This window comes from Tripterygium wilfordii, chromosome 2, assembly GCF_013401445.1.
Source record: "Tripterygium wilfordii isolate XIE 37 chromosome 2, ASM1340144v1, whole genome shotgun sequence".
NCBI lineage: Eukaryota > Viridiplantae > Streptophyta > Magnoliopsida > Celastrales > Celastraceae > Tripterygium > Tripterygium wilfordii.
Window position 1 is genome coordinate 11,683,548 of NC_052233.1, and position 23,969 is coordinate 11,707,516.

The 23,969-nt window shown below is 36.3% G+C and overlaps 4 protein-coding genes across 6 annotated transcripts; 3 read left to right on the top strand and 1 right to left on the bottom strand.

The window, feature by feature from the left end:
* Positions 1 to 645: 645 nt before the first annotated feature.
* On the top strand, positions 646 to 4,607 carry LOC120005268 (beta-glucosidase 40-like). Its single transcript, XM_038854814.1, has 13 exons — positions 646 to 1,046; positions 1,679 to 1,745; positions 1,847 to 1,905; positions 2,205 to 2,280; positions 2,373 to 2,444; positions 2,508 to 2,595; positions 2,699 to 2,954; positions 3,112 to 3,227; positions 3,326 to 3,549; positions 3,680 to 3,711; positions 3,837 to 3,939; positions 4,024 to 4,132; positions 4,224 to 4,607. The coding sequence occupies exons 1-13, from the start codon at positions 879 to 881 to the stop codon at positions 4,396 to 4,398; spliced, it is 1,545 nt and encodes a 514-aa protein (XP_038710742.1). The 5' UTR covers positions 646 to 878; the 3' UTR covers positions 4,399 to 4,607.
* Positions 4,608 to 4,916: 309 nt separating this feature from the next.
* Positions 4,917 to 7,234, top strand: LOC120011783. The gene has a single exon (XM_038862909.1). The coding sequence runs from the start codon at positions 5,469 to 5,471 to the stop codon at positions 6,933 to 6,935; it is 1,467 nt and encodes a 488-aa protein (XP_038718837.1). The 5' UTR covers positions 4,917 to 5,468; the 3' UTR covers positions 6,936 to 7,234.
* A 1,907-nt stretch (positions 7,235 to 9,141) lies between these two features.
* LOC119980655 (probable WRKY transcription factor 57) lies at positions 9,142 to 13,720 on the bottom strand. 2 transcript variants are annotated; one of them, XM_038823463.1, is made up of 4 exons: positions 13,035 to 13,720; positions 11,610 to 11,753; positions 10,044 to 10,461; positions 9,142 to 9,450 (listed from the first exon to the last, which is right to left on the bottom strand). In XM_038823463.1, the coding sequence occupies exons 1-3, from the start codon at positions 13,439 to 13,441 to the stop codon at positions 10,059 to 10,061; spliced, it is 954 nt and encodes a 317-aa protein (XP_038679391.1). In that variant the 5' UTR covers positions 13,442 to 13,720; the 3' UTR covers positions 9,142 to 9,450; positions 10,044 to 10,058. The 2 variants fall into 2 exon arrangements, with proteins under 2 accessions (XP_038679391.1, XP_038679385.1); XM_038823457.1 differs by having other exon boundaries at positions 9,142 to 9,412; positions 13,035 to 13,718.
* A 3,851-nt stretch (positions 13,721 to 17,571) lies between these two features.
* Positions 17,572 to 20,020, top strand: LOC119981083 (putative SNAP25 homologous protein SNAP30). Of its 2 annotated transcripts, none has more exons than XM_038824088.1 (6): positions 17,572 to 17,768; positions 18,309 to 18,841; positions 18,973 to 19,066; positions 19,176 to 19,300; positions 19,479 to 19,576; positions 19,773 to 20,020. In XM_038824088.1, exons 2-6 carry the CDS (start codon positions 18,347 to 18,349, stop codon positions 19,870 to 19,872), a joined length of 912 nt encoding a protein of 303 aa, XP_038680016.1. In that variant the 5' UTR covers positions 17,572 to 17,768; positions 18,309 to 18,346; the 3' UTR covers positions 19,873 to 20,020. The 2 variants fall into 2 exon arrangements, with proteins under 2 accessions (XP_038680016.1, XP_038680012.1); XM_038824084.1 differs by having other exon boundaries at positions 18,346 to 18,841.
* The last annotated feature ends 3,949 nt before the right edge of the window (positions 20,021 to 23,969 follow it).

Consider the following 23,969-nt stretch of genomic DNA (forward strand, 5'->3'; position numbering starts at 1 on the left):
CCCATTAGTGCACAACATTGCCATATATAACTAATTGCCATTATATATATATATGTGGACAACGCATGTTAGAATTGGTTTATATATATATATAAAAGTATTGTTCTTATACTCACTTTCATAACTTATAAATTACAAATGCCCGCTTTTTATTTGTAGCAATGGGACTTCTGAGTGAATTCGTACAATAAAGTGGATATCCATAGAGAATTTGTATATATTTATATATTTCTTGATAAAACGGTGAGTCATGTATGTATGTAGATACAATTTTAAAAAATATCTTTTAAAAAAAAATGAGCAGAAACAACCAACGTAGCAAACCCTACCAGCTTGTATGATAACAAACATTCCTATAAGGCCGGTGACAATGGACCACACTTGTCACGGTCTCTCAAGACATGTGTGGGATCATGAACAAAACAAGATTGGGTTCCAGATAGATGATAATGTGGATGTAGTGTGGTCAATCAATCAAATAAACAAGTGTTAATTACTCATAGATTATTCCAACCAAGTAAACAAACAAAATATACAAAAAGGGTATCGGTCAAAGCGTGTGAACCAAAGAATTTTCATATATATATATATATATATGTATGTATGTATATTTCGCCAGCCAATTTTAGACAACCAATTATACAAAACCCATTTTCACATTGATGCCAACAAATGAATCATCTTGGTTTCTACAGTACTCCTCCAGCTCTCATTTTCTTGTCATCATCTTTACATCAATCAATCTCTCTCTCTCTCTATATATACACATGTCATGAATGTATCTCCCTGTAAATCTACAACCTCTATTGGTCTGAGTACAGATAAGAGCAAGTAGAGAGAAAAAGTTCGTCTCTGTCTTGATCTCTGTATAGCAAGAAATGAAATCAAGAATGACGTGGATGATTAGAAGAGACATTCTCATTATAAGGGTGTTGATAGTAGTTGTGATGGCGTTTTCGGAGATTCAAACATGCTTCTCGCAGCAAATCAACAGAGGAAGCTTCCCCAAGGGCTTTGTTTTTGGAACCGCCTCTTCAGCTTTCCAGGTCTCCCTCTGTCTCTCTCACCCTCTCAATCTCATCATCATTACTTCCAAGTTCCAACCTTCCTCTTTTCTTTTTTTTTCCTTTTCCACACAAGCATCCAAAATTATTTTCTGGAAATTATTTACTTTAAAAAAAAAAAAAAAAACAGTTTGTTTGTGCTATGTTTGTGGATCTTATCTTTGGTTGTCGTGTTACTGAGCCCTCTTCACGGGTTGAATAAAACAAACTGACAGTGCTGTGGGTTTTGCCAAATATACCATCTCCTGTATTTCTAAGAAAATTTTAAATTCTATTATATATGTTCATCTTTTATTGTCGGCGATTATATTGAGCTAGGTTCTATTATATATGTGGATAGCAAATAAAAAACCAAAAAATTAACAGCCAATGCAATGGGAGTATAGATTAGATGCCGCATTGAGCTGGCTAATTTTATGGAAGGAATATTCTTATAACCACGCACGTTGGGTTTTATGAGAAATTTCGCATCCCAAGACCCAAATTTAGCCTTTATATCAAATTTTCTTAAATTGAATAGTATTGTTTGACAAAATCCTTTTTGTTTATTTAAGCACACGCGATTTAATTAAATTAAATTAATTTTCCTAAGAAGGGGTATTAATATTATGCAGTACGAAGGAGCGGTCAAAGAAGATGGGAGGGGTGCCTCTGTCTGGGATACATTTTCACATTCCTCTGGTAACACCAAAAGCTTATTAATCTGTTTACTTGTAGCCATGACAAATCAATGGTAAAATAAGAATTTATTTACCTTTGTATGTATTTAATTTGCACTGCAGGTAAAATAGTGGATTTTAGCAATGCTGATGTTGCTGTAGATCAGTACCACCGATATAATGTATGACTTCTTCTACCATTTTTCTCTATTAAACTACCTGTTTTTATCTATTCACTGTTGGAGTAGTGTGATTAAATTATGAGTCTTAAAATCTTGTACCATTAGCTGAAGTTCGATAATTTTTCTTAACAAATGAACATGAACATGATAGTACTGATCAGCTCCTTTGCAAGCAGCCCTACGAGCAGCTTAAACCTTTGGGATTAAATGGGGGTTTTTTTTCCGATATTTGTGACGCAACGATATTTTAACAAAAGATGTAGCTGTTTACGTATGAATTTGTGGTTGATTGAGAACAGGAAGATATACAACTTATGAAGGACATGGGAATGGATGCTTATAGGTTTTCTATTTCTTGGTCTCGGATATACCCGAGTAAGTTTCAAGACCCTTAATAGAAACATAAAATACAATGATTCTAGTTTAATTCTCAGTACACCAACACATTTCAATTTGTACATTTGCAGATGGAACAGGGGATCTAAATCAGGCTGGGGTTGATCATTACAACAATCTGATCAATGCTTTACTTGCCAAAGGTAGGCTTCTCAAGCACTAAAGCTTTTCATGGATACCTTGATTAATTGTGTTGTTCTGAGCAGGAATTGTACCATATGTGACCCTTTATCATTGGGACCTTCCTCAAGCCTTGGCTGACAGATATAATGGATGGCTCAGCCCTCAGATCATGTGAGTAATGGTTTTTAGGATTTGATCATTAAGCCTTTTCTACTGAAACTATAGCCTGATTCGGGCAATATATATGACATGTATGACCATATTTTATTTGCAGAAAGGACTTTGCAGTTTTTGGGGAAACTTGCTTTCAGAAATTTGGTGACAGGGTGAAGCACTGGATTACATTCAATGAACCCCATACGTTTGCGATACAAGGTTATGATGTGGGTCTTCAGGCACCGGGGCGTTGCTCAATTCTTCTTCGGCTCTTTTGTCGGGCTGGAAACTCTGCAACTGAGCCTTACATTGTTGCACATAACACTCTCCTTTCTCATGCTGCTGTTGCTGATATATACAGAAGTAAATACAAGGTATTTGATAAAATGTCAAAAGAGAAAAAAAAATTCAAAAATCTCAAGCGGAAGAGCCTACTACTTGAGACTAGGAACATTTTAGAATGTATATGTGCCATGCTATGCAAATATTCATTTGTATATCAAGTAATTATACTGCTGGATCAATTTGCAGCCAAAACAACATGGATCCGTTGGGATAGCATTTGATGTTATGTGGTATGAACCAGCATCAAACTCTACCGATGACATTGAAGCAACTCAAAGAGCCCAAGATTTTCAGTTTGGCTGGTAACTGCCATTACTTGTAATCATTGATCATGCTTCCTTATCATATTGAAGTTTTTACCTCTTATGAAGGTGTTCACTGTAATCCATCACCACTGCAGGTTTATCGAGCCTTTGATCTTCGGAGACTATCCGAGCTCCATGAGAAGTAGAGTAGGAAGCAGGTTGCCGATGTTCTCCAAAACCGAAGCTGCTCTTCTTAAGGGTTCATTGGATTTTGTGGGCATCAATCACTATACTACATATTACGCCCAAGAAAACTCAACTAATATCATTAATGTTTTGCTTAATGACTCTCTGGCAGATTCTGGCGCCATTGCTCTTCGTAAGTCACGACTTTCCATTTCCCCTTCCCTTGCCTTTTCTACTGTCAAATGTCCCCAGAGTCAATAAGTCATTTTGCTAAATCCGCGACTGCTAATCGGATGCATCATCTTCTTTCTTATTTTTTTCAGCATTCAAAGACGGGAAAGCTATCGGAGATCGGGTGAGTACTCTTACAACAACTGTTATGAGTGCAATCGAGAACATATGAATTTATTTACTACAAGTCAATGAAACATTTCCCTCATTGTTCTGTTCTTCTGCTGCATTATGTTGTTGAAATTGCAGGCAAATTCTATATGGTTGTATATAGTACCACACGGTATAAGAAGCTTAATGAATTACATTAAGCTAAAATACGGGAACCCTCCGGTCATCATTACTGAAAATGGTAAATCCATCTCGAAAACTTGTATATTATTTGTGTTCCGGATCTATAGTGATAATGTCTCTTGTTCTCTCATGATGTTCACAGGTATGGACGACGGAAACAGCCCGTTCACCTCTATCAAAGATGCTCTGAAGGATGAAAAAAGGATCAAATACCACAACGACTATCTAACAAACTTGCTTGCTGCAATCAAGTATGTATAAAATATCGTCCGCATATATACTACTATTTCATTATATTTGTGGAGGATAAGAAGCTCATTTTGCGCGGTTTTGTCAATGCAGAGAAGATGGTTGCAATATTAAGGGGTATTTTGCATGGTCTTTGTTGGATAATTGGGAGTGGGCAGCTGGATATAGTTCAAGATTTGGTCTCTATTTTGTGGATTACAAGGACAAACTCAAGAGATACCCTAAGGACTCTGTACAGTGGTTCAAAAACTTTTTGGCTTCTGCTTAATTTGTAAGAAGAAAGTACAAGGAACTGGATCTCTACACGATTACATCTCCAATAACACACTAGATATAATTTATTTTAGGTTGTTGAATGTCATTTTCTTTCTTGGGAGATATATAGATTTGTTTCCTTCACAAGATATGTTTTTAAAATTGGTTATTTGCCAAAGGCTTATCAAAGAGGGAAGGACACAAGCAACGCTGTTATGTAAACTAGTGTTTTTATTTATTAATTATTTGACTAAAATAAAAATCAAATGCATAAATAAAAAAATAAAAAATAAAAAATAAAAAAACATACCATGACCTTTTCATGATGCATACGATTTTTGTTTTAGGCAAAATAATATATAGTTGGATTTGTCATTTAGAGAATCATCAAATTTTTTAATAACTTTCAAAAAAATTTGATTTGGCAAAAAATGGACCACATTGACGGCTCCCCCTCTAACCTAGGAACTAAATACAGAATCATGGGATACTCAAGAGTCACAAATCGTGGCTGTTCAATCCAAACTGCGGATACCTCCCATTAAAATACACGTGCTACCATTTCTTTCATTTTCTTTTTTCTTTTTTTTTAAAAATGTTTTGCTCCCAACATGAAAATGGAATTCTCCTCCAACTACACTACAACCAAAACAGATAGAGAGAGGGAGAATGAGTCATGGTTGATCTCTGATGGGTGCCTTGATTGGCCAATTCTTTGTCATCATCATCCACCCATCTCTTCAATTCTTTGTGAACCCAAATACCCAATATACATTTATCTCGAACTGGAAAGGGTATTTGTGTACTTTAGAAAAACGGATTTGAAGAGTCTTTTGTTTGTGGGTCGATTTTGTACTTGACAAAGTTGTGTCACATCTCAAACTCTTGATTCTCTTCTGATCATTTCCAGTAAAATAGGAAGAAGAAACACTTTGTGATCAGCTCTCCTCTGCTATGCTTGATCTGGATTGGACGTATGTGGGTCTTCTTTGATCATGGAATGCGGCACTATTTTTGAGGTAATCTGTCTTGAGTAACTGATTTTGGTTTTGATTGCTGGGTCAATTTGGGTTTTATTTGTCAATGGAAGAAAATCGAAAGAAGAAGTTTGTCTGCAAGTTTTGCCACAAGAGATTTCAGTGTGGCAAGGCCTTGGGTGGTCACATTAGGTCTCATAACTATGAATACACAACTGAGGCAGGGGAAGCTAAGATTGACAAAATTAACAGCAAGAGAGATTTGGGTGATGAATCTGGTGATGGGCAATCTGGCTATGTGCTTAGAGAGAATCCCATTAAATCGAGGAGGTTTTCAGATTCAGGCATCAGCACTATAAATCAAGAAAAAGTGTGCAAAGAATGTGGTAAAGGTTTTTCATCGTTGAAAGCTCTGTGTGGTCACATGGCTTGTCATTCAGAGAAAGAGAAGACTACGGTCAAAAAGAATGGGTTCGAAGATCATTCTGTGTCTGGTGGAAATCTGAAACTTGTAATTGATGACCAGTCAGATACCGAGACATCGGGTCCGGGAGGACAGAGGAGGTCCAAGAGATTAAGGTACAAGGCTAATGGTGTATACTCTTCTCAGTTTTCATTGTCAAATAGTTCCTTATCTGCTTCTTTTGTAGAGCAAGAACAGGAGGAGGTAGCTATTTCTTTGATGATGTTGTCTAGGGATTTTGGTTATAGAGGATGTCTTGATTCAGTTGTGGAATCTTCAGAGAATCATTCAGTGACTTTGGATGCTAAATCTTCATCTATTGATATGAAAATCGATTCAAAGGATGGCTTTAATTGTGGAATCAATGTGGTCATGAAGAGAACAAGAGATGGGAATTTCAACGGTTCTGAGCTTGGACTTTCTGAGAATTCTGATTCTGGGTATTTCAGAAATGGACCCAGGAAAGTTGAATCAGATGTTTCTGTCGATGGGTTTCGCCGGAACCTTAAAATTAAGAAGCCAAATGGGAAATTGTATTCTCAATTTGAGGATTCGGATGCTGAAATGGGGAAAAGCTTGATCAATTATAAGTGCAAGAAGTTTGAATTTTTAGAGAAGGATTTGATAGGGGAAGAGGGATATGAGGAAGTTGATAGAGCTTCAATGAAGCGTGATTCAAGGAATAGGGTCAAGAATGAATATGAGCGTTTGAAATCACTCCATTCTCTTAAAGGACAGAGGAGTTGCCACAGCAAGATCAATGGTTGCCGTGGGTCAATGAATGAAAGTAGCGAGAACAGCGTCGATGATGAATATGCTCCAGCTTTTATGGGTAATAATACAACAGTAGAATCCAGTAGAAACAACAAGACAATTGAGCAGGATGTTTCTGACAATGTTGAGAAGAAAATGGTGTCAAAGAAAGGCAAAGGGCATGAATGCCCCATCTGCTTCAGGGTTTTCCGGTCCGGTCAAGCTTTAGGTGGTCACAGGAGGTCCCATTTTTTTGGAGGTTCTGAGGATAGAACTGTTGTGAATGAGCAAGAAGCATCCGAGACGCCTAGTCTAATTGATCTTAACCTTCCTGCCCCGATTCAAGAAGAGGCATAAGTGCCATGGTAGGTTTGAAGCACCACAGGCATGAGGTTCTGTTGCATTTGATCTCCAACCGAGAAATTTTTAAGGTGACAGTGGCCTGAGGATATGCTAGAATGTAGAGACAAATTGGTCAGTGAATGCTCTCTTTTTGCTTCATATTCAAGAGATGTCGAGCAAGGCAAGTGTCGTTTGTTGCTCATTGGTTGGAAGAACTAGTTTTTTTTTTCCTTCACTAGGAGCAGTTCGATCTGCTTATATTTCCTTTGTCAGTTGCAGATTTCAATTTCATTTCTTTGTTTGTTCAAAATTTAGTTATATGTATGCTTTTGAAGCTTTATAATAATCCAACGAAACTGCATCTTCTGCTATGTGGACTCCAAGAGACTGATTTTAGATTTTTCTAAGTCCCTTTACTCCCAAGTGAAAGCACAACTCTTTTGTGGCGAGGAGTACTTCCAAAGCAAAATTAAAGACCATACAGTTCTATTTTTAAATTCCATGATTAACTTTCTTGCTTCTTTACCTTGTATTAACTTTGTGAATTGGGCTAAAAGAATCCAGGACCTCCAGCTGCTTTAGTTAGTGGTGGAAGATGTTCAAAAGGGCCATAGAAAAAAGTCCAAAGAAGCTCTCTCTTGAATTTACATGCTTAATTAGGCAGTACCATCACACATTCAATAATTCATTAATGTATTGTTTCTTACTTTCTTTTGATACTTTTGGATTAATGCAATGCACTTAAGAGTCTCGACTCTCTACTCAAATTCCTAGCAACTTGAGTGGTTCCTCTGTTTTATATATATAGAGATTTCTACAGACAAGTTACAAAAGAGGGGCAGTTGCTTTGCTTTGACATGTTAGTTTCTGGTATATGTACTATTACCACTTTTGTAACCGAAAGGGGAGCTAGCTTTATTGGAGTGGTTGGGCTAGCTAGCTACTCTTAGGCTTGAAGACTTGAGGAGGATGATTGCTCTGTGGAATAATATGGACGCAAAAGTGATGCGCTTCTTCTTTTCTTTAATTGTTGGAAGATAAAATGTGACTCGAGCCTGGAGGTATAGTCACCGACCATTATATCATAATAACAATCCCATATCACCTCCCCATATCCTCTTTGATAAATTGTCTAACATCAAACTGTATTTTGCGTTCCTTCCTTCCTTCCTTCTAGTGGCGAACATAATCAATGCCTTTGGGCTCTAGCTAGAATAGTAGAATCATGGCTATGTATGTGTGTATCAAGGTTATAAACTATGTAAACTCCACAGCAGTTGCAATAAATTGTTCAAGAGGGCACAACTTGAGTTGAGTAGAGGAAGGTTGAAGATGCCAAGTCAAGAAATGTGACATTTATTGAGAACATGAGAAATACTTGTTGTTAGAGCTGGCCCGACCATCCAGAAGATGGTGCAGCAAATTACTTGGATTGGGATAAGGACTAGTGACATAAAAAAGGGCTGTGTTAAATGTTAATATATAAAGGACTTCACGGGGAACTGGAAGCAAATTAGTTTAAAATATGCATGAGCCTCTGGAGGAGAAATGAAGCAACATTGAAATCCACGCAACAACATGGCCCATCGAAACTCTTCCTTTCGTCCTATTTCCTATTCATTACCCAATTCAACACGTCACATGCGTACGTACCTTCATGTTCCTTTCGTCGTACCACCTTCCATGGGTTTGACACTAGGGACTTAAATGCCCTCCAAATTTCATATTTACAACCTATTTATCATTCTATTCTATAATAGGTTTAGTATTGTATATAAAAGAAATTTTTTTATTTTTATTGGAGAGCAAAAATATATTTTGGCTATTAAAAAAACATTTTAGTATGAGTTTAGCATAAATGAAATAACTAATGTGCATAAGGCTCTAGCAGTGGATTAAGCCGGGGACAAATATGTATATGCATACCTTACTCTCTACATTGTAGAGAAATTTTGTTCAAGAATTGAACACACAAACTTTTTTCTTTTATAGATAATGAAAATCAGCCTTTGAAAAAATAATATATCTATAATTTTAAATATGTTAATTGACCCTCTCAATTCTAATCTCTTGATGCTCGATCCGTCCCAGCTTTCAACAACTTGTAATACAAGTTGATCTAGCTCTCTCTAGTACAATTATAAATGTAATTATATAAATATTTTTAGTAATGAATTCAATTAATTAAAGAGATTATATTGTTGAAGAATGGTTCAAGACATATATAATTACCTGTATTATATGCTTATAAACTCAAATGAGAAATATATAATGATCTGCCCATGCGAGCTAGAGCTTCATACACTTGAATGAACATAATAAATTTGTCACTCAATAGGGGAAATGATAGAGTTTTCAGGTGACAACGGACTCACTTTGACTTCAAAATGGCTCGTCATCATCGCATCCCATAATCAATGGGGGCTGTTCGTCTACAATAAGGTACAATTAGTACTCTCTCTCCACTACACCGGTTACTGCATCTGCATGGCCTGTACGTACTGAGAATCTTTAGTAATCTCCCCTTTAACTAACACAAAAAAAAAAAAAAAAAGAGGACAAAAAAGCATAAAAGACAGCATTAAAAATCATGTATCATGGCACTCTCTCTATATGTGTGTGTGTGTATATATATATATATTTTTTTTTTTTTTTGCTAGTACTAACAAAGTTTGAGAGGTATAAATATAATTAAGAGTAGATAGGTGCAGAATACAACTAGTGGTTCATCTTAGAGCAACGTGGTCATAAGATATCTCTTTAGACGGAAGTTGCTTCCAACCACATCTTTTTCTTGCAAAAGCAATTTAGATAAGGAAGCAACATAATTAGGAAGATAAGGTGGCTAGTCCCAAATATATACATAAATGCATGTGACCAAACTCTACAGTACGTAACTCATAATATATTCTGCAACAAGTAGCTAGCGGCAATGATGCATTCCTAAAAGGAGACAAGTACACAGTACATATCACAACCAAGAAAGCGCCCCACCATAAGTCATATCATGAGTGGTATAATTAGGGTAATCGCTATGATAATAGTCCCAAGCTTCGTAGTCAACAAAAGAACCATTATGTTCTAAGCTTGCAGAGAGAAATATAATAACAAATAAATCATTACCAGTAATGTTGGGTGTCATCCGTTAAGCATTCCATGAGGGACAATATCTCCAAGTAATCCTTGATCATCTGAATTAGGTAACTGCACAGTACTGGACTCTCTTGCACCGCCTGCTGGTAACTGCACAGTACTACTGGACTCTCTTGCGTTGTCTGTGGGTTGTTGGTGCAATTGTCTGTTGCTTGGAGGATTTTCTCCAGGTAACAGAACTCTTGGATGATAAAATTGGGACACTGCCGGTGCCAAATGGCCGCCGGCAAAAGCAACTTCGTGACTAATAATTCCTCCCCGGGGAAACCCAACTGTATGATGGCAGTGTTGGCCTTCGTAAGTTGTAATTACAGTTGTGGGATCGTCCGAGGACCGCTCCACCCTCTTCTTCACTGTACATTTGCTGTTTGTGCACCGATAGTAGCTCCTGCAAATTAATTTTCACCACATTTTCAATATAGAAAAGAGAATTGCTATGTCCTTGAAGAATATACATATATAAATAAAAGCACTAGCTCATTCTTGTTTTATTAAACATAGATTGAGATACTTGCCCACAGTACCCAAATAAAATTTGATTTACCGGAACAATTCATAATGGAGTCAATATTTTTTAGGAGAACTTATAGAAAAATATAGGCAGTGTCATTTAATATTTATAGAATTGGAGAAGATATATGATATAGTGTTTAGGAAAGTAATGTAGTGAATTTTAGAGAAGATATGAGCCCGATTGGTTATATTACTATGATTAAGGATACATACGATGGAATCGTAACTAGTGTTAAGGTTAATGGAGGTGCTACAAGGGAGTTTCCCATCACAATAGGTTAGCACCATGGGTCAACATTAAGTTCGTTCCTATTTGTTATAGTGATGGATAAACTCACGCTACATATTTGATATGAGGTACCTTGGTTTATGTTGTTTTGCGGATGATATAATTCTAATAGATGAAACAATATTGGGAGTTGACTCAAAACTCAAGATATGGAGACAAGCCTTAAAGTCTAAGGGTTTAAATCAAGTATGACTAAAACCTAATAGTATTTTTTTATATAAATCAGCTTTGATTAGAAACTAGAACAGATAGAAAAGTATATGAAATGTAAGTTTAATGAGAGTGTACAAGAGAACGCACAAATGATAGAATTAGATGAGATAGAGGTAAAAAAAAAAAGATTTATATTTTGGTTTGATTTTTCAAAATGACAGCCACATCAGTGAAAATGTAGTTATAGGAATTAAACGGATGAATGAAGTGGAGGAGGGCAAACAAACAAATCAATAATTCGTTCAGCATGTAGTTAAATGTTCTAACTCTAATTTCATTGTGGGAGAGAACATATTATTTATTAGTATACAGCTCATCACTTTGTTACTTCTTCACCTAAAGAAATTTTGTGGAGCCAAGGAGTTGAATAAAGACTAGTTCTTTCATCAAGAAAAAAAAATTAACACAAAAATAATTAAGAGAGGCAAAAAATACTACTTATGAACAAATAAATGTTGAGAACAGAGATGTAAATACAGAAGTGGGGGCGAATGAATAATAGAGAATTAATGTTGACAAACCTTGGGAATGGACTATTTTTGACGGCCTTCTGTCCATATTTTCGCCAGCGGTAGCCATCCTCAAGATGATCAACTTCAGTCTTCGTGATGAATGCAAAACGTGGCTGCCGGATTCTTTTCTGCCCCTTCTTTTTAATCTTGCTCCTACAAAAATATTCCGCCTAATCAAAGTGATGAAGATTAAATTAATTCCGTATAATCAAAAGAAAAACCGATTCATTTATAATAATAAGGTAATAAGCAATGGTTGAAGTTAAAAGCAAAATAAACAATATCTTTTCAATGGAAAATTAAGGGGTAAATGACTAGTTCTTTTCATCATGATACAAAATATCACTCCAAAACAAAATGGTACCGTGCATATATACTATTTTAAACCTACATGGGAATCCTATCCTACATTGGTTAAAAGATATCCATTTATGGAAACACTGTGTTTATGCATCAATCTTTTGCAGAAGTCACGCTTATATACAGCCATAAAAAAGGAGGCTTAATTAATATATTTTTAGCATGAAAGTGCAAAGGCATTCATTGGACAAGCTAGATTACCAAACCCAGTATAGAAATTAGGAAGAAAATCGTAGAAATCATGCATGTCACAAGGAAAAAAGTGTGATTAATCAACATGAAAAACGACATTAATTAATCATAGAGAGATATTTAGCAGCTCAAATTATGTAAAAGCCACTAAAAAGGAGGTAATACCACACACTCCTAAAGAGAAGCATCATGTCACGCAACTTGCAGACATGGTATCTCATTTGATATGATTGTTTATATAACACAATCTTACACGCACTGTGAGGGGGAATGAATTTAGAACATAAAACAAAGCCTCGACAAGCTGCATCCCAAACTTAATAATAAGAAACACAACTACAAAGGCACAAACACAATTGCTTAATAAAATTAAAAAAAAAAGTGCACTTTAACTCGTTTGAAAAGAAAGAAACTATAAATCAGTATCTAAAAAGCGTCTTTCTTCTCTCTCACTTTCTCTCGTCGCAATTTATGCAATTAAAATCATCCTTTATAAAAAACATCGTTAACGTCCTTTATAGAAAGAATACCGCACGCCATTCGCGCCGCAACAACGGCTGTGTTAAAGGGACTCGAAACAATGTTTGATAGCCTTTATTCTCGCGAATTCCCTAAAGGAGACCTGAATGTTGTACAAAATTACGAGAATGCCTGACCACTTGTGTGAACAAAAACACGTTTTCGATGGTTGTTTACTGTACGGACAAAGGAATTTGCACCCTCCCCTCCAAAACCAAGATTCGTTACGGGACCTGCCGCCTCTGCTGTGTTTGGCCTATCATTTTACCCTCCAAATACAAGTCAATTACAATTTTAGTCACATGGAGAGAGAGAGAGAGAGATTATATGGATGAATTCGAATACTGTATCGTTTGCACTCACGGTGTATGAATATCGTGAGCTTTGCCGCCGGAGCCAGTCGATTTCTCCTGCCGATCTTCGCTGGAGGTCGAAGAAACAGACGGATTCGAAGTGGAAACGTCTCCAGCCGAAGATCCGGGCAGGACGGCAGGGTCGGAGCTTCGTAAATCTCTGCTGCAGTTAGTCTCAGGCAAATCAGCCAGTGTTCCCGCCAAATCAGCGCTTTCGTCGGCTTCGATTCGTTGCAGATCTCCAAACCTTCCAGTGTCTTCCGATTGAAGATTCCAGCCGAATTCACTGAGGATCCTGCTCTCTCTGTCACTAGAGAAGAAGTAATTGACACTGTCCGTGTCAGCTACGATGGTCCAGCTGGAATCGCTACTGAACTGATCAGCCCCGCCTGGATCGGGTTTATCTGCGTCATCCATGTAGTTCCGATAAGAGTAATCCAATTTTAGGAGAAAATCAGGAGGAGCAAAGCTTGGAGAGAGAAGTACCGGAGAAGGTAGAGAGAATCTAGAGAGAGATAGGGAGGTTAGGGTTTTGAGTGTTGGCTGTTCGTAGTGGCAGTGTTGGGAAGAACGCGTAGATTATGAACTTTTCTTTTTGGGTTTTTCATAGTCCCGTCTCGTCAAATAACACATTTCGTTTCGTTTTTGAGAGAGAAAGGAAAAAAAAAAAGGATAATTTTAAAAAACTCTCTCTTCATCTTCAACAGAAAATAGTTTGGGAGGCTGATATTTAAGCGCTTTTTGGGAGGGTGAGAAATTGGGCCCACACGCATGTATTATATAATAATTGTTATTATATATGAAAAATGGCCAATGGGGGGTAAAAAAAAACAAGCTTTCAGACATGCAAAGGAATTTGCCTCTTTGAGGTTTCTTTTTCTGGGTTGGATTTTACTTGTCCAAATGAAATGAACCAATTAATCAACCCCCCTTTAATTCATCACTAATCATATCTTATGCAATTTTATGATATGATTTGGATGTGTAATTAATAAATGTGAGAAACTTCTTTCGTTGACTGGGCTAACTTGCTTTTTCAGAGCCATATTTATGTGTTATATATATACACTACCAATCAAATTCCTGTTTTGACAGTGTGTAACTGTAATGTGACGCTACCACAACATGCAAGGAAAACAATGATAAATAAGTAATCTAGCTAGCTAGTAATATATGGAATTAGGGATCGTTGAACCTAAATATTCGGTATCTTTTGCCAAACAAATCTGTCAATAATTATTCCATTCATGCATGTCGGTATCATATATATCTAAAAGTTCTCTCTTTTATGAAATACATATAATAATTCGTGATATATATATATATACACATACATATTTATTACTTCATATTGTTATGAGTTAAAATACCACATAACTTTATAAAGCAAAAGTTCACCTCCTACATTCAATAAGACATTTCCCTAACTTAGTGAGTTGGATTTTGATCCATAGTAATTAAACTTGCTCAGTAAATTGAAATTGACTTTCGACGTATAATAATTGGGTTAAGAAGGAATAAAATCGTGTGGATCACAAGAAACGAATAAGCTACATGTAAAGAAATATGGACCAATGAATTAAGTATGGCAGGACATATAGTTATGCCCTGGCCTAAGGCTTCACAAGTGGTTATCATCTATTTGTGAACATGCAACGACTTTGAACTTTTCAATAATTTTAGTTGTAGGTGGGGGCCCACCCTGATACATTAATGAATGATGTTGATAATTTAACTAAGTTTTTATCATTAAATAATTTCATGTTTACAGTCAAATATCTAAATCATTGAATCAATTTATAATTTTTTTTTAAAAAAGGTAACAAATAATTTTAAACGTTTTGTTAAATAGATCGTATATTTAGAAACAACAACACTGGGGGGAGAAAGACAGATTCTGGGGGGCCCGATTCGAATATCTTTTTTTTAAATAGATTACTTGATCCTTAAGCAAACCCATCCTTTTCACCTTAAAACTTTATCAAAGTAAAACAATATTATTTTTATCAAACGAGGAATGATAATATGTGGTGCAATGCACCGTATCATGATATATAAGCTGCTCACATGTATTAGATCCGATGATTAAAAATGAGTATATATACACGACGATCATGGTGATTATAATTTATACACACGTGTATTATAGGTGGAAAAAGAGGCCCACATGGAATCTTCTAAATTTTAGCTAGGATGAAGAGAATATCATCAAGTGGGGCCAGTAATAAGATCAATCCAACGGTTGCAATCAAGAAATGAATTTGAATTGTCCTTTTAGAAGTTTCAAGTGTCACTACTTGTGAGTTGTGGGACCTTTCGTAGTTTTTACTAATGGAGGCAAAAAAACAATCGATTTCGGATGAAAAAAACAACAACACATGTTTATGAAAATTTAAATGTTCATACTTTAATTTAGATTTGATTCCAAACATATATAATTGACCAAATCCGAATTGGTTTAAATCCGGATAAAAAAATCAAACAATAACTTTATTCAGATTAGGATTAAAACTTATTTAACTGAGCAAATTCGGTATGTTTTTATTTTCTTTACTAATCAATTAATTAACAAAATGGGTTCTCTCAATGTATAAGGTAAAAACTCCAATGACCTGTTTTACAATACTTTTTTTTTATATATATATAATATAAATAGACTGGTTTTATTAGTGAGGAAACACAAATGGACAGTCAAAGCCAGCAACAGCAACAGAGGGACATGGCCCAACTGAAGCTAAAAAAAGAGGCAGACACCAACCAGAAAAGCAGACCAGCCAGAGATCGAACTAGCGTACAAGAAGATAACACCACCACCAGCTACCAGAACACAATTAAACAAGAAGACCAATACCAAAGCAACCATGCCAGCAAGAACAGCTCAAACCCTGATAGTCGAAGAGTAATACTGCAACAGACTCCTATGGTACGATTAAGAAAGCCAGAGTTAGATGTAGCTGATTATGAATAGTGTTATCGCCAAAAAAAAAAACTATCTAAATTGCTTTGATGGTCCAAAAGTCAATTCTGTCTAAATTTGCTCTTAATTTTATTATTAACTTGATTATGCAATATTTTTTGAAAATTGGGAGGAAGATTCGAACCTAATCACTAGGGTGATACACATCATCTTTACTATTCTAATTAATGACTTGAGTGTGTTTGATTATATATATATGTCAATATTATTTTAATTATATATGTGTCATAATCATTAGCAATTGAAGCATTAAATGTTTGAAAAGAACATGATTATCGAGCGATGATCATATATATATATATATTGCACTATCCATATTACATCATGCATCCAGGGATGGGTCCAACACCTATCGTGTCTTATGGATTATTATTATTATTGTACTACTCGTGAACATCATTAGACACTAATTAAACTCGCCAAATTAAATCAACTAACTAGTAGGGTTGGCCTTGGCTATATTTAATTATTTATAGCTACCTAGTTTTCTTTCCAATTACAAAATCCTAATGATGCCAACATGCATGATTATTCTCTAGTTTGGTTAAAACCTTGTGTTTGTAGTTTTTTTTTACAATTTTACTGTTCTAGCCACCAATTTACTAGTTAACTTTGTTATTTGGACCGTCTCCGAAATACTTAGAATCAAAAATAGAAACGTATCACTTGTGTGAATTGACATGCAGCAAAAGCAGTTATCACAAAGACGTACAGTTGTATTATTATTCAGTACTGCTTGCCTTCTTAATCTGAAACTGTTTTAATAGAGATACAGCCATTTATGTGCCGACAAATACATATGGCCACAATCTTCTTATTAATTAGTTTTAAACTGTAACTTTACTGTAAACAGAAGGATCCTACTATAATCAACATCTCGCCGACGAGGATTAGAAGATATACACAAAACCCTTAATGAATGTGACGTATGATTCAGAAAATGATTTAGAGTATAAATTAGGGGATTTCCAAAATTGGGGATTTTTTTTTGATCTTTGCCAGGGGCTGGGCTACAATCCCATTTCATGGGCCTTAAAGATATGGGCCTTTAGCCTAGTTTGCTGATCCAAATAACTGTAGTTAAAGTCTTATCTGGATCAACGTTACCAGGCTTGAATGTGTTAAGCATACGGCATCGCCTCTCCTCTCATCTCATGTTGTAAATTTTAGTCATAGAATATTAAGGCCCTCTTCAGCGAATTTCAAGGGCCCCTTCCAGCATCCGACACGTGTAAATCCTTAATTTGACGAAGGAATTAAAAAATCTTTATGTACAGAATAATTTTTCAAAAAATAACGAATGTAAAATTGTAATAGTTGGATAATATATTTAGTTATTGAATATTTTGGATCCAACTGTTTAGAATATTCAGGTTTTTCATTTAATGAATCTAGTTCTTTATTTAACATAAATAAAATACAAAATTAGATTCAAAACATCGAGACTTCTCTCTCTCTCTTTTTTTAAATTTTTTGAGAATTTTTTTTTAAAAAAATACTCTTAATATCTAAAAATAAGAGAATCTTCCTCTTTAGCATATACCCCAATCCACGTTTGAGGGGAGGGGGATCACTTTATTTTCGCGGCTCCTCCCATTTTGTTTAATTTTTTGTTTTCAAAAATAGAATTTCTAATCCTGTCTTCTTCTTCCTCCCCTCCCATTTCAAACTTTCCATTGATATTAAAATTCCTCAACCGTTGGTTTCGGTTTCGAGCCTCCTCACAAGATTGACCAAAACCCAAGTTTCGGTCACACTTTCTTTCAGGTGCACATTTCTTGTGTTTCTTTCTTTTTCTTTTGTTTCATTGTTTGCCCTATTTGATCCTCGTTTTACCCACATTTTGTTTCGGTTTGTGGGATTTTATAATTTTGATAAAATTTTCCCTTTTTCTTGTCCACTTTCTTCACATCGTCTTGATTGGATTCTTTGCTGATGTAATTTGTTCTTAGTCTGCATCTATTGCATTTCTTCTGTTTGTTTGTTTGCATGAGAAAGTTAGTTCGACCCAAGAAAATCAAACCTAATTGATTGATTTATATTGTTCTTTCGAGTGGGATTTTGATTTCAAGTCTAAAATTTTCTTATTCTGGGTAACTATATGTTCAGATTTTGAAAAGCTTGTGTTTAGTCTCTATATGGTGAGATTTTGATAAATATTATATGCCTGGGAGCAGTTTTTATCAACATTGGATATCCTTTCTTAACAATACAAGGAGCATAATTCACTAATTTAGCGTTGTGTGTAATCATTCCAGAGGTTGTTGTTTTATTTTCTTCATGCTTCAATTTTCAACTGATCAACAGCAATAAAAGTTGACAGACATCATTTCCTCAATCCTAGGATGTTTGGATTTTGGAAATCCCCTGGAAATAATAAGATTACCAAGCAAAGTTCAGTGGACCCACCAGGTTCCTCCGGTTCTAATCCTTTTAATTCGGACTCTGAGGATGACAAGCAAACCTTTAAGCCTGCAAGACGAACTGCTTCCGAGCCAGTGCTCATGATCCCTGGCGGCCCTTTGGATGATGATTGTAGGGGGAAGGGGACTTCGTCTTCGTCATCGTCATCCTCATACTCTAATTTGCCTGCTGGAAGAGATAGATACAAGAATGATTTCCGTGATTCAGGCGGACTAGAGAACCAAAGTGTGCAAGAACTGGAGAATTATGCCGTGTACAAGTCTGAGGAGACTACAAAAAGTGTGAATAATTGCCTTAGGATTGCTGAAAATATCAGAGAGGATGCTACAAAGACCCTTGACATGCTGCATAACCAGGGTGATCAAATAACAAGGACCCATGATATGTGTGTTGATATGGACAAGGATTTGAGTAAGGTGAGTTTATCTGATAACCTGATTGTAGTTACTATATTTGCAATCCTACTATTTGATTCTTTCGATTTCTTAAAAGAGAATATTGTTATTGATGGGTGATGTTTATGGCAATTTCGTAATGGAAATATCAGGGTGAAAAGCTTTTAAATAATCTTGGAGGAATGTTCTCTAAGCCATGGAAACCAAAGAAGACCAAAGACATCACGGGACCTGTGATCACAGCAGGTTTTGTTTCAAAGATATAAATGGCTTGTTTCATCCTCTCACCATATCCGTGTGACTTGACCTCTTCACTGAGTTTGTGTTTTAATTAATTACTTACTCTTCCTGGCAGATAATCCATCCAAGAAAAGCGAGAACCACAAAGAGCAGCGGAAGAAGTTGGGTTTGGTCCCCAAGGGATCTTCAGCTCCTCGAACACCTCCTCCCGAACCAGCAAATGCCCTGCAGAAAGTCGAGGTTCGTGCTGGTGGCTCAATCGAATTTAGTATTGTTGCCCGATTGCGAGAGATCCATCCTTATGATATATTAAATTAAAGTTCAATATCATGATTTTGTTTGTCTATCTCCGTTTCTACATGCTTTGAGTCTTGATAAGTGACTTTTGGATTTGTATTTGTGCTTCTATCAAAACCAGGTGGAGAAAACCAAGCAAGATGATGCACTTTCAGATCTAAGTAATATCTTGGGTGATTTGAAGGGTATGGCTGCTGATATGGGAAGCGAGCTTGACAGGTGAGTTAATTTTTCTCAAACATGTTAAAGAACAGAACTTTTGTTATCAGCTCATAAGAATTAACTTCATCACAAAAGCCGATATGCGATATTTTGTGATTCACCGCTGTTCAAGAATCAGGTTTATCTTTCATTCTCCTCTCCTTTTATGATCTCATAGAATTTCATTCTTGATGATGTAACTATATCAATGCAGGCAAAACAAAGCTCTTGACCATCTCTCTGATGATGTCGATGAGCTGAACTCTCGAGTGAAAGGTGCAAATCAACGAGCTCGACATTTGCTTGGGAAGTAAGACAAGAAACATCATATCCATATATTTTCCTCGCGTGTTTTTTTTTTTCAGCTCATACATCAGACATTGCTTTCCTTATGAATGACAGTTTAATGTAAGTTTCTTCTGAAGTTGTATACATTCAATAAAAGAGTTTTTTTCTTGACCAGTTGTCAAGCTTTGTCCATCTCTTCTGTTATACGTTGATTGAGAACTGATTTCATCATGCTAATGTATACAAGGGCTTAACTGTGTCGAGTAGGAAGATGTGATATGCGGGTAGTATAGATGTCCAGTCTAAGTGATTGCAGCTAATTTCATGATCAACCCTCATTCCTGTGGTTTTCATCAAACAGAAACAAAAGCTTTGGTTTCCTGCTTGAATTATCGATTGAATCATATGCTCAGGAGACATGAAAATATCAGGATACGTCAAGCAAGCATAACCGCATCTGCGTTTGAGAATCTTATCACGGCAGAGAATCAAAACGTTTATGTTGCTATTATCCTATATGCGACTTACTTCTTTGCCATAAAAACTTTAACAGTTTAACAAATCACGATTACAGAGCATGTGATTGTGCCCTGTGATGATTGAAGAACTTGAAAGCTGGAAAGCTTTAACAAATCAGATTACAGAGCATGAAGATCGAACTGAAAAATTCCAGGAATAAATCCCCCAGCAGACAAGCATTTGGTATGCTAGATTCCTAAGTTTTCCAAAAAATAGAAAGACCAGTCAGGCTAGGCTGTGGAAAGATGGGCACATCCTGGTGGTCAGGTCTAGGTTCCCAGATTGGTTGCCAGTCTTGTCCTGCCATCCCAATAACGACATGGACTGGCAATGCCTTCCTGCCAAGCTTCCACAGCCGCCCACATATGAAGTTATTTATTGGACAAAACCTCTCATATCTATGGACATGAATGGTCACAGCCACAATGCAAGGGTCACATTATGTTTCACAAATAATGGGGCATAAAAAGTTTTAATTTCAGTAAATCTTATGATTCCTGATAAAATTTTAACTCCCATAGTTGTTATTGTACGTGGATCCCATTAAGAAAGTTTGACAAATTAAAATACCTATCTTTCCTCTCTTCTTTCTTCGTATATTTAAAATTATGATTGCATCATATATACGTGACTCCTTTAATGAGGTGAGTACCCACTGAGAATTGCCGAATTTTCTTATTTTTAATTGGGAAATTACAAATGGTATTTCGTTCATGTGTCTCTTGTTTTGCATTAAATTAACACACTCACAATCTCTCTCACTTTTCTATCTCTTCCATGTAGTCTTTCTCTGCCAATCCCTTAGCTTAAACGATCAGAGCCCCTGACTTTCTTTCTCCAGTACCATTGAAGAGTTCCTCTCTCTCTCTTTCTCTGTTCAATAGTAGTAATAGTCCAATGTCTTTTCCCCGCATTTTGTTGTTGGTGGTCCTCTTCCTCTTCTTCTTTGCATCACCAACGGCACCGGAGACCTCATATTCAATAAACCAACACAAATATACAACCACTTACCACCGCCGCCGCCGCCACATGCATTCTTGTCATGAGAAGATGTACCCAAGATCCTTGTGCATTCGGTTCCAGAGAATCAACAACAAACACCCACCGCCGCCACCACCCTATGATGGTGATGAGATTGATCCAAGATATGGGGTGGAGAAGAGACTCGTCCCTTCTGGTCCCAACCCGCTTCACAACTGATGATACATCAAAGAGTATGCATACTAGTCATGTCGCAGTGCGCACCATATATAGTATATTCCTCTCTTTTAATTTCTTGATGGTTTCTTGGATCTTTTCTTGATCAGAGAGATTGATCTCAATATTACTACTTTGTAATAGGCAAGAATTGCTATTTCCATGCATGCTTATTTTTGTTTACAATTAAGAACGAATTGTGACATGTTTTAGGAGATGTGATGGTGTAATTAAGTTGACAAGTTTTGTAAAAAGAAGCGGAAAAGAAGAAGAAGAAGAAGAAGCTTGGAAATGGTATTTACTTGTGTTGTCTTTAATTAGGGTAGAGGGTACGTAGTGGAGGAGGTGGAAGGCTCAAGAGAAACACATGAGCTTCATTAATTTGGGGACCTTTTTCTTCTTCTTTTTTTAAGGAAATGTCAAACTTTCTAGGGTTTGCATTAATTCTCTTCATGTATACTACTATTCATATCATATTTGAATCAATTTCATTACATTCTGATACCTAGCCCTACCTTGCCTGCTAGATTGAGCTTTCTTAATTTATTTCCATATATAATTTGTTCCCTCTTTTTTTGTCAATTTTTTTTTTTATCCATTGTGAATGGTATTGAGAGAATGTTAAATTGTAATGCAAAAATGCACGACATCGGATATGGGAGCTCTACAATTCGTTTAAAATTGTAGAGTGTACAATTTAAATTCAATAGTTTGGAAGATGTGTCATATCACATCATATTTTTGTTTTTCAAATTTTAAAACTTATCTGATTTTTTTCTCTACCATTAAATGTGAATCGTAGATTTTAGAAAATTACAAAGCTGTCAAATCCAATTCCATCATGCAGTTAAGGGCTCATGAAGTCATATAAGAAATTTTAAAAGTCCTAGTATGCATATGCGATCCTTATTTCCTATCAATGGATAAACCTACAACATGCATTAACATGTTAGGCTTGTCAATGGGACGGGTCAAACCCGCCAATCCGGATGACCCATCCCGCTCGAGTAGCTTGTTGACCCGCCCCGATGGGTCAATGGGGATGGTTGACTCGAGACCCGTTGGAATTCAACTGGGGAAGAGGATGGCATTATGCCGTTATCCCGCTAAGGCTAAGCATTGTTTATTTCAATTCTAGTAAATTTTTAATTTTCGTCTTGCACCCCACATACCCCCTGACAAGGTTCAGGTCCTCTAAAGCCTTGTATAAATAGCAAATCTTCTCCTTTGAGAATGCATTCATGGAATTCCAACGTTAAACACTACATTCAACAAACCCAACAAGCACTCTCCCTCTCTCACTACTTTCTCAACCTGAAGTCCACCTTCGGACCATCACTAAACACCCGTCCGTCATGCTATCCACAATGGTTAACGATTGTATTTCTTCATTCTACGCTTATCTCCTTTGTTTTAGACCTATTGTCAGCATTGATTTGATTGTTAGAGCTTCTTTAGCTGGTAATTTCAGTTTCAATAATTATCCGGTTGTCACTTTCATTGCATCTTACAAATTGCTAGTGGTCCTCATTAATTTTTCAACTATTGAAGATTCGAGCATCTACAGTGTGATTAGGTGGTTGTTAAAATTAACAAAGCTTAGGGGTTAAAATGGAAAATGTAGGGAAATAACTGAAAACCATTGAGGCCACTAGCGGCAATTACAGAGTCCCAAGTGGGCATAAAGGGAAAATATAAGACAGAAAAGGACAGAACAGATAAGTAGAAGAGTGAGCTTTTTGCATGATTCCTTAAAATATAAAATATAGAAAGAGAAGCCATATAATATATATATATATAGAGAGAGAGAGAGAGAGATGAAAGCTGATTGGAGAGATGAGAATCTCCAAAGACCCCCATAAAAAGGATGGGGCCCACAAGACATAAGCGTATTTTGTAGAACATTGACACTCTGATCTCCATCTGAATCTGGAGCTGAATCTGAATCATCTGATCATGTATCACACACCGACACTGACTCTCCACGCCTACAAAAAGAAAGAAAGAAAGAAAGAAAGAAAGATCTTCTCAAACAGCCCCCACCATCTCTTACACGCGCCCTTGCCTCCCGTGTGTCACACTGACTTTACGCAACTCTTTAACATGTTCACAAGCTAAATGATTTATGCATTGAATTGTGTTACTTTGTTAGGTCTGGGCAGGTCCTTTTTACTGTATTTAAGGAACAAAACAATAACATGTATCAAACCCACTGTAGCTTTCTTTTATAGTTGCTAAGCAGATCTCATCATCATCTCTTTTTATTCTTTTAAAAAGCTCATCTTTGTGCAGATTCTCAGCAAAGACATCTGCAATGCATAGCTTATCAGTAAATCCTGTAGGGCGGTAATGAATCTCTCCCTGAAGCTTGCAGCCTGCAGGGGAAGTGGAATCTTAGTTGACTAAG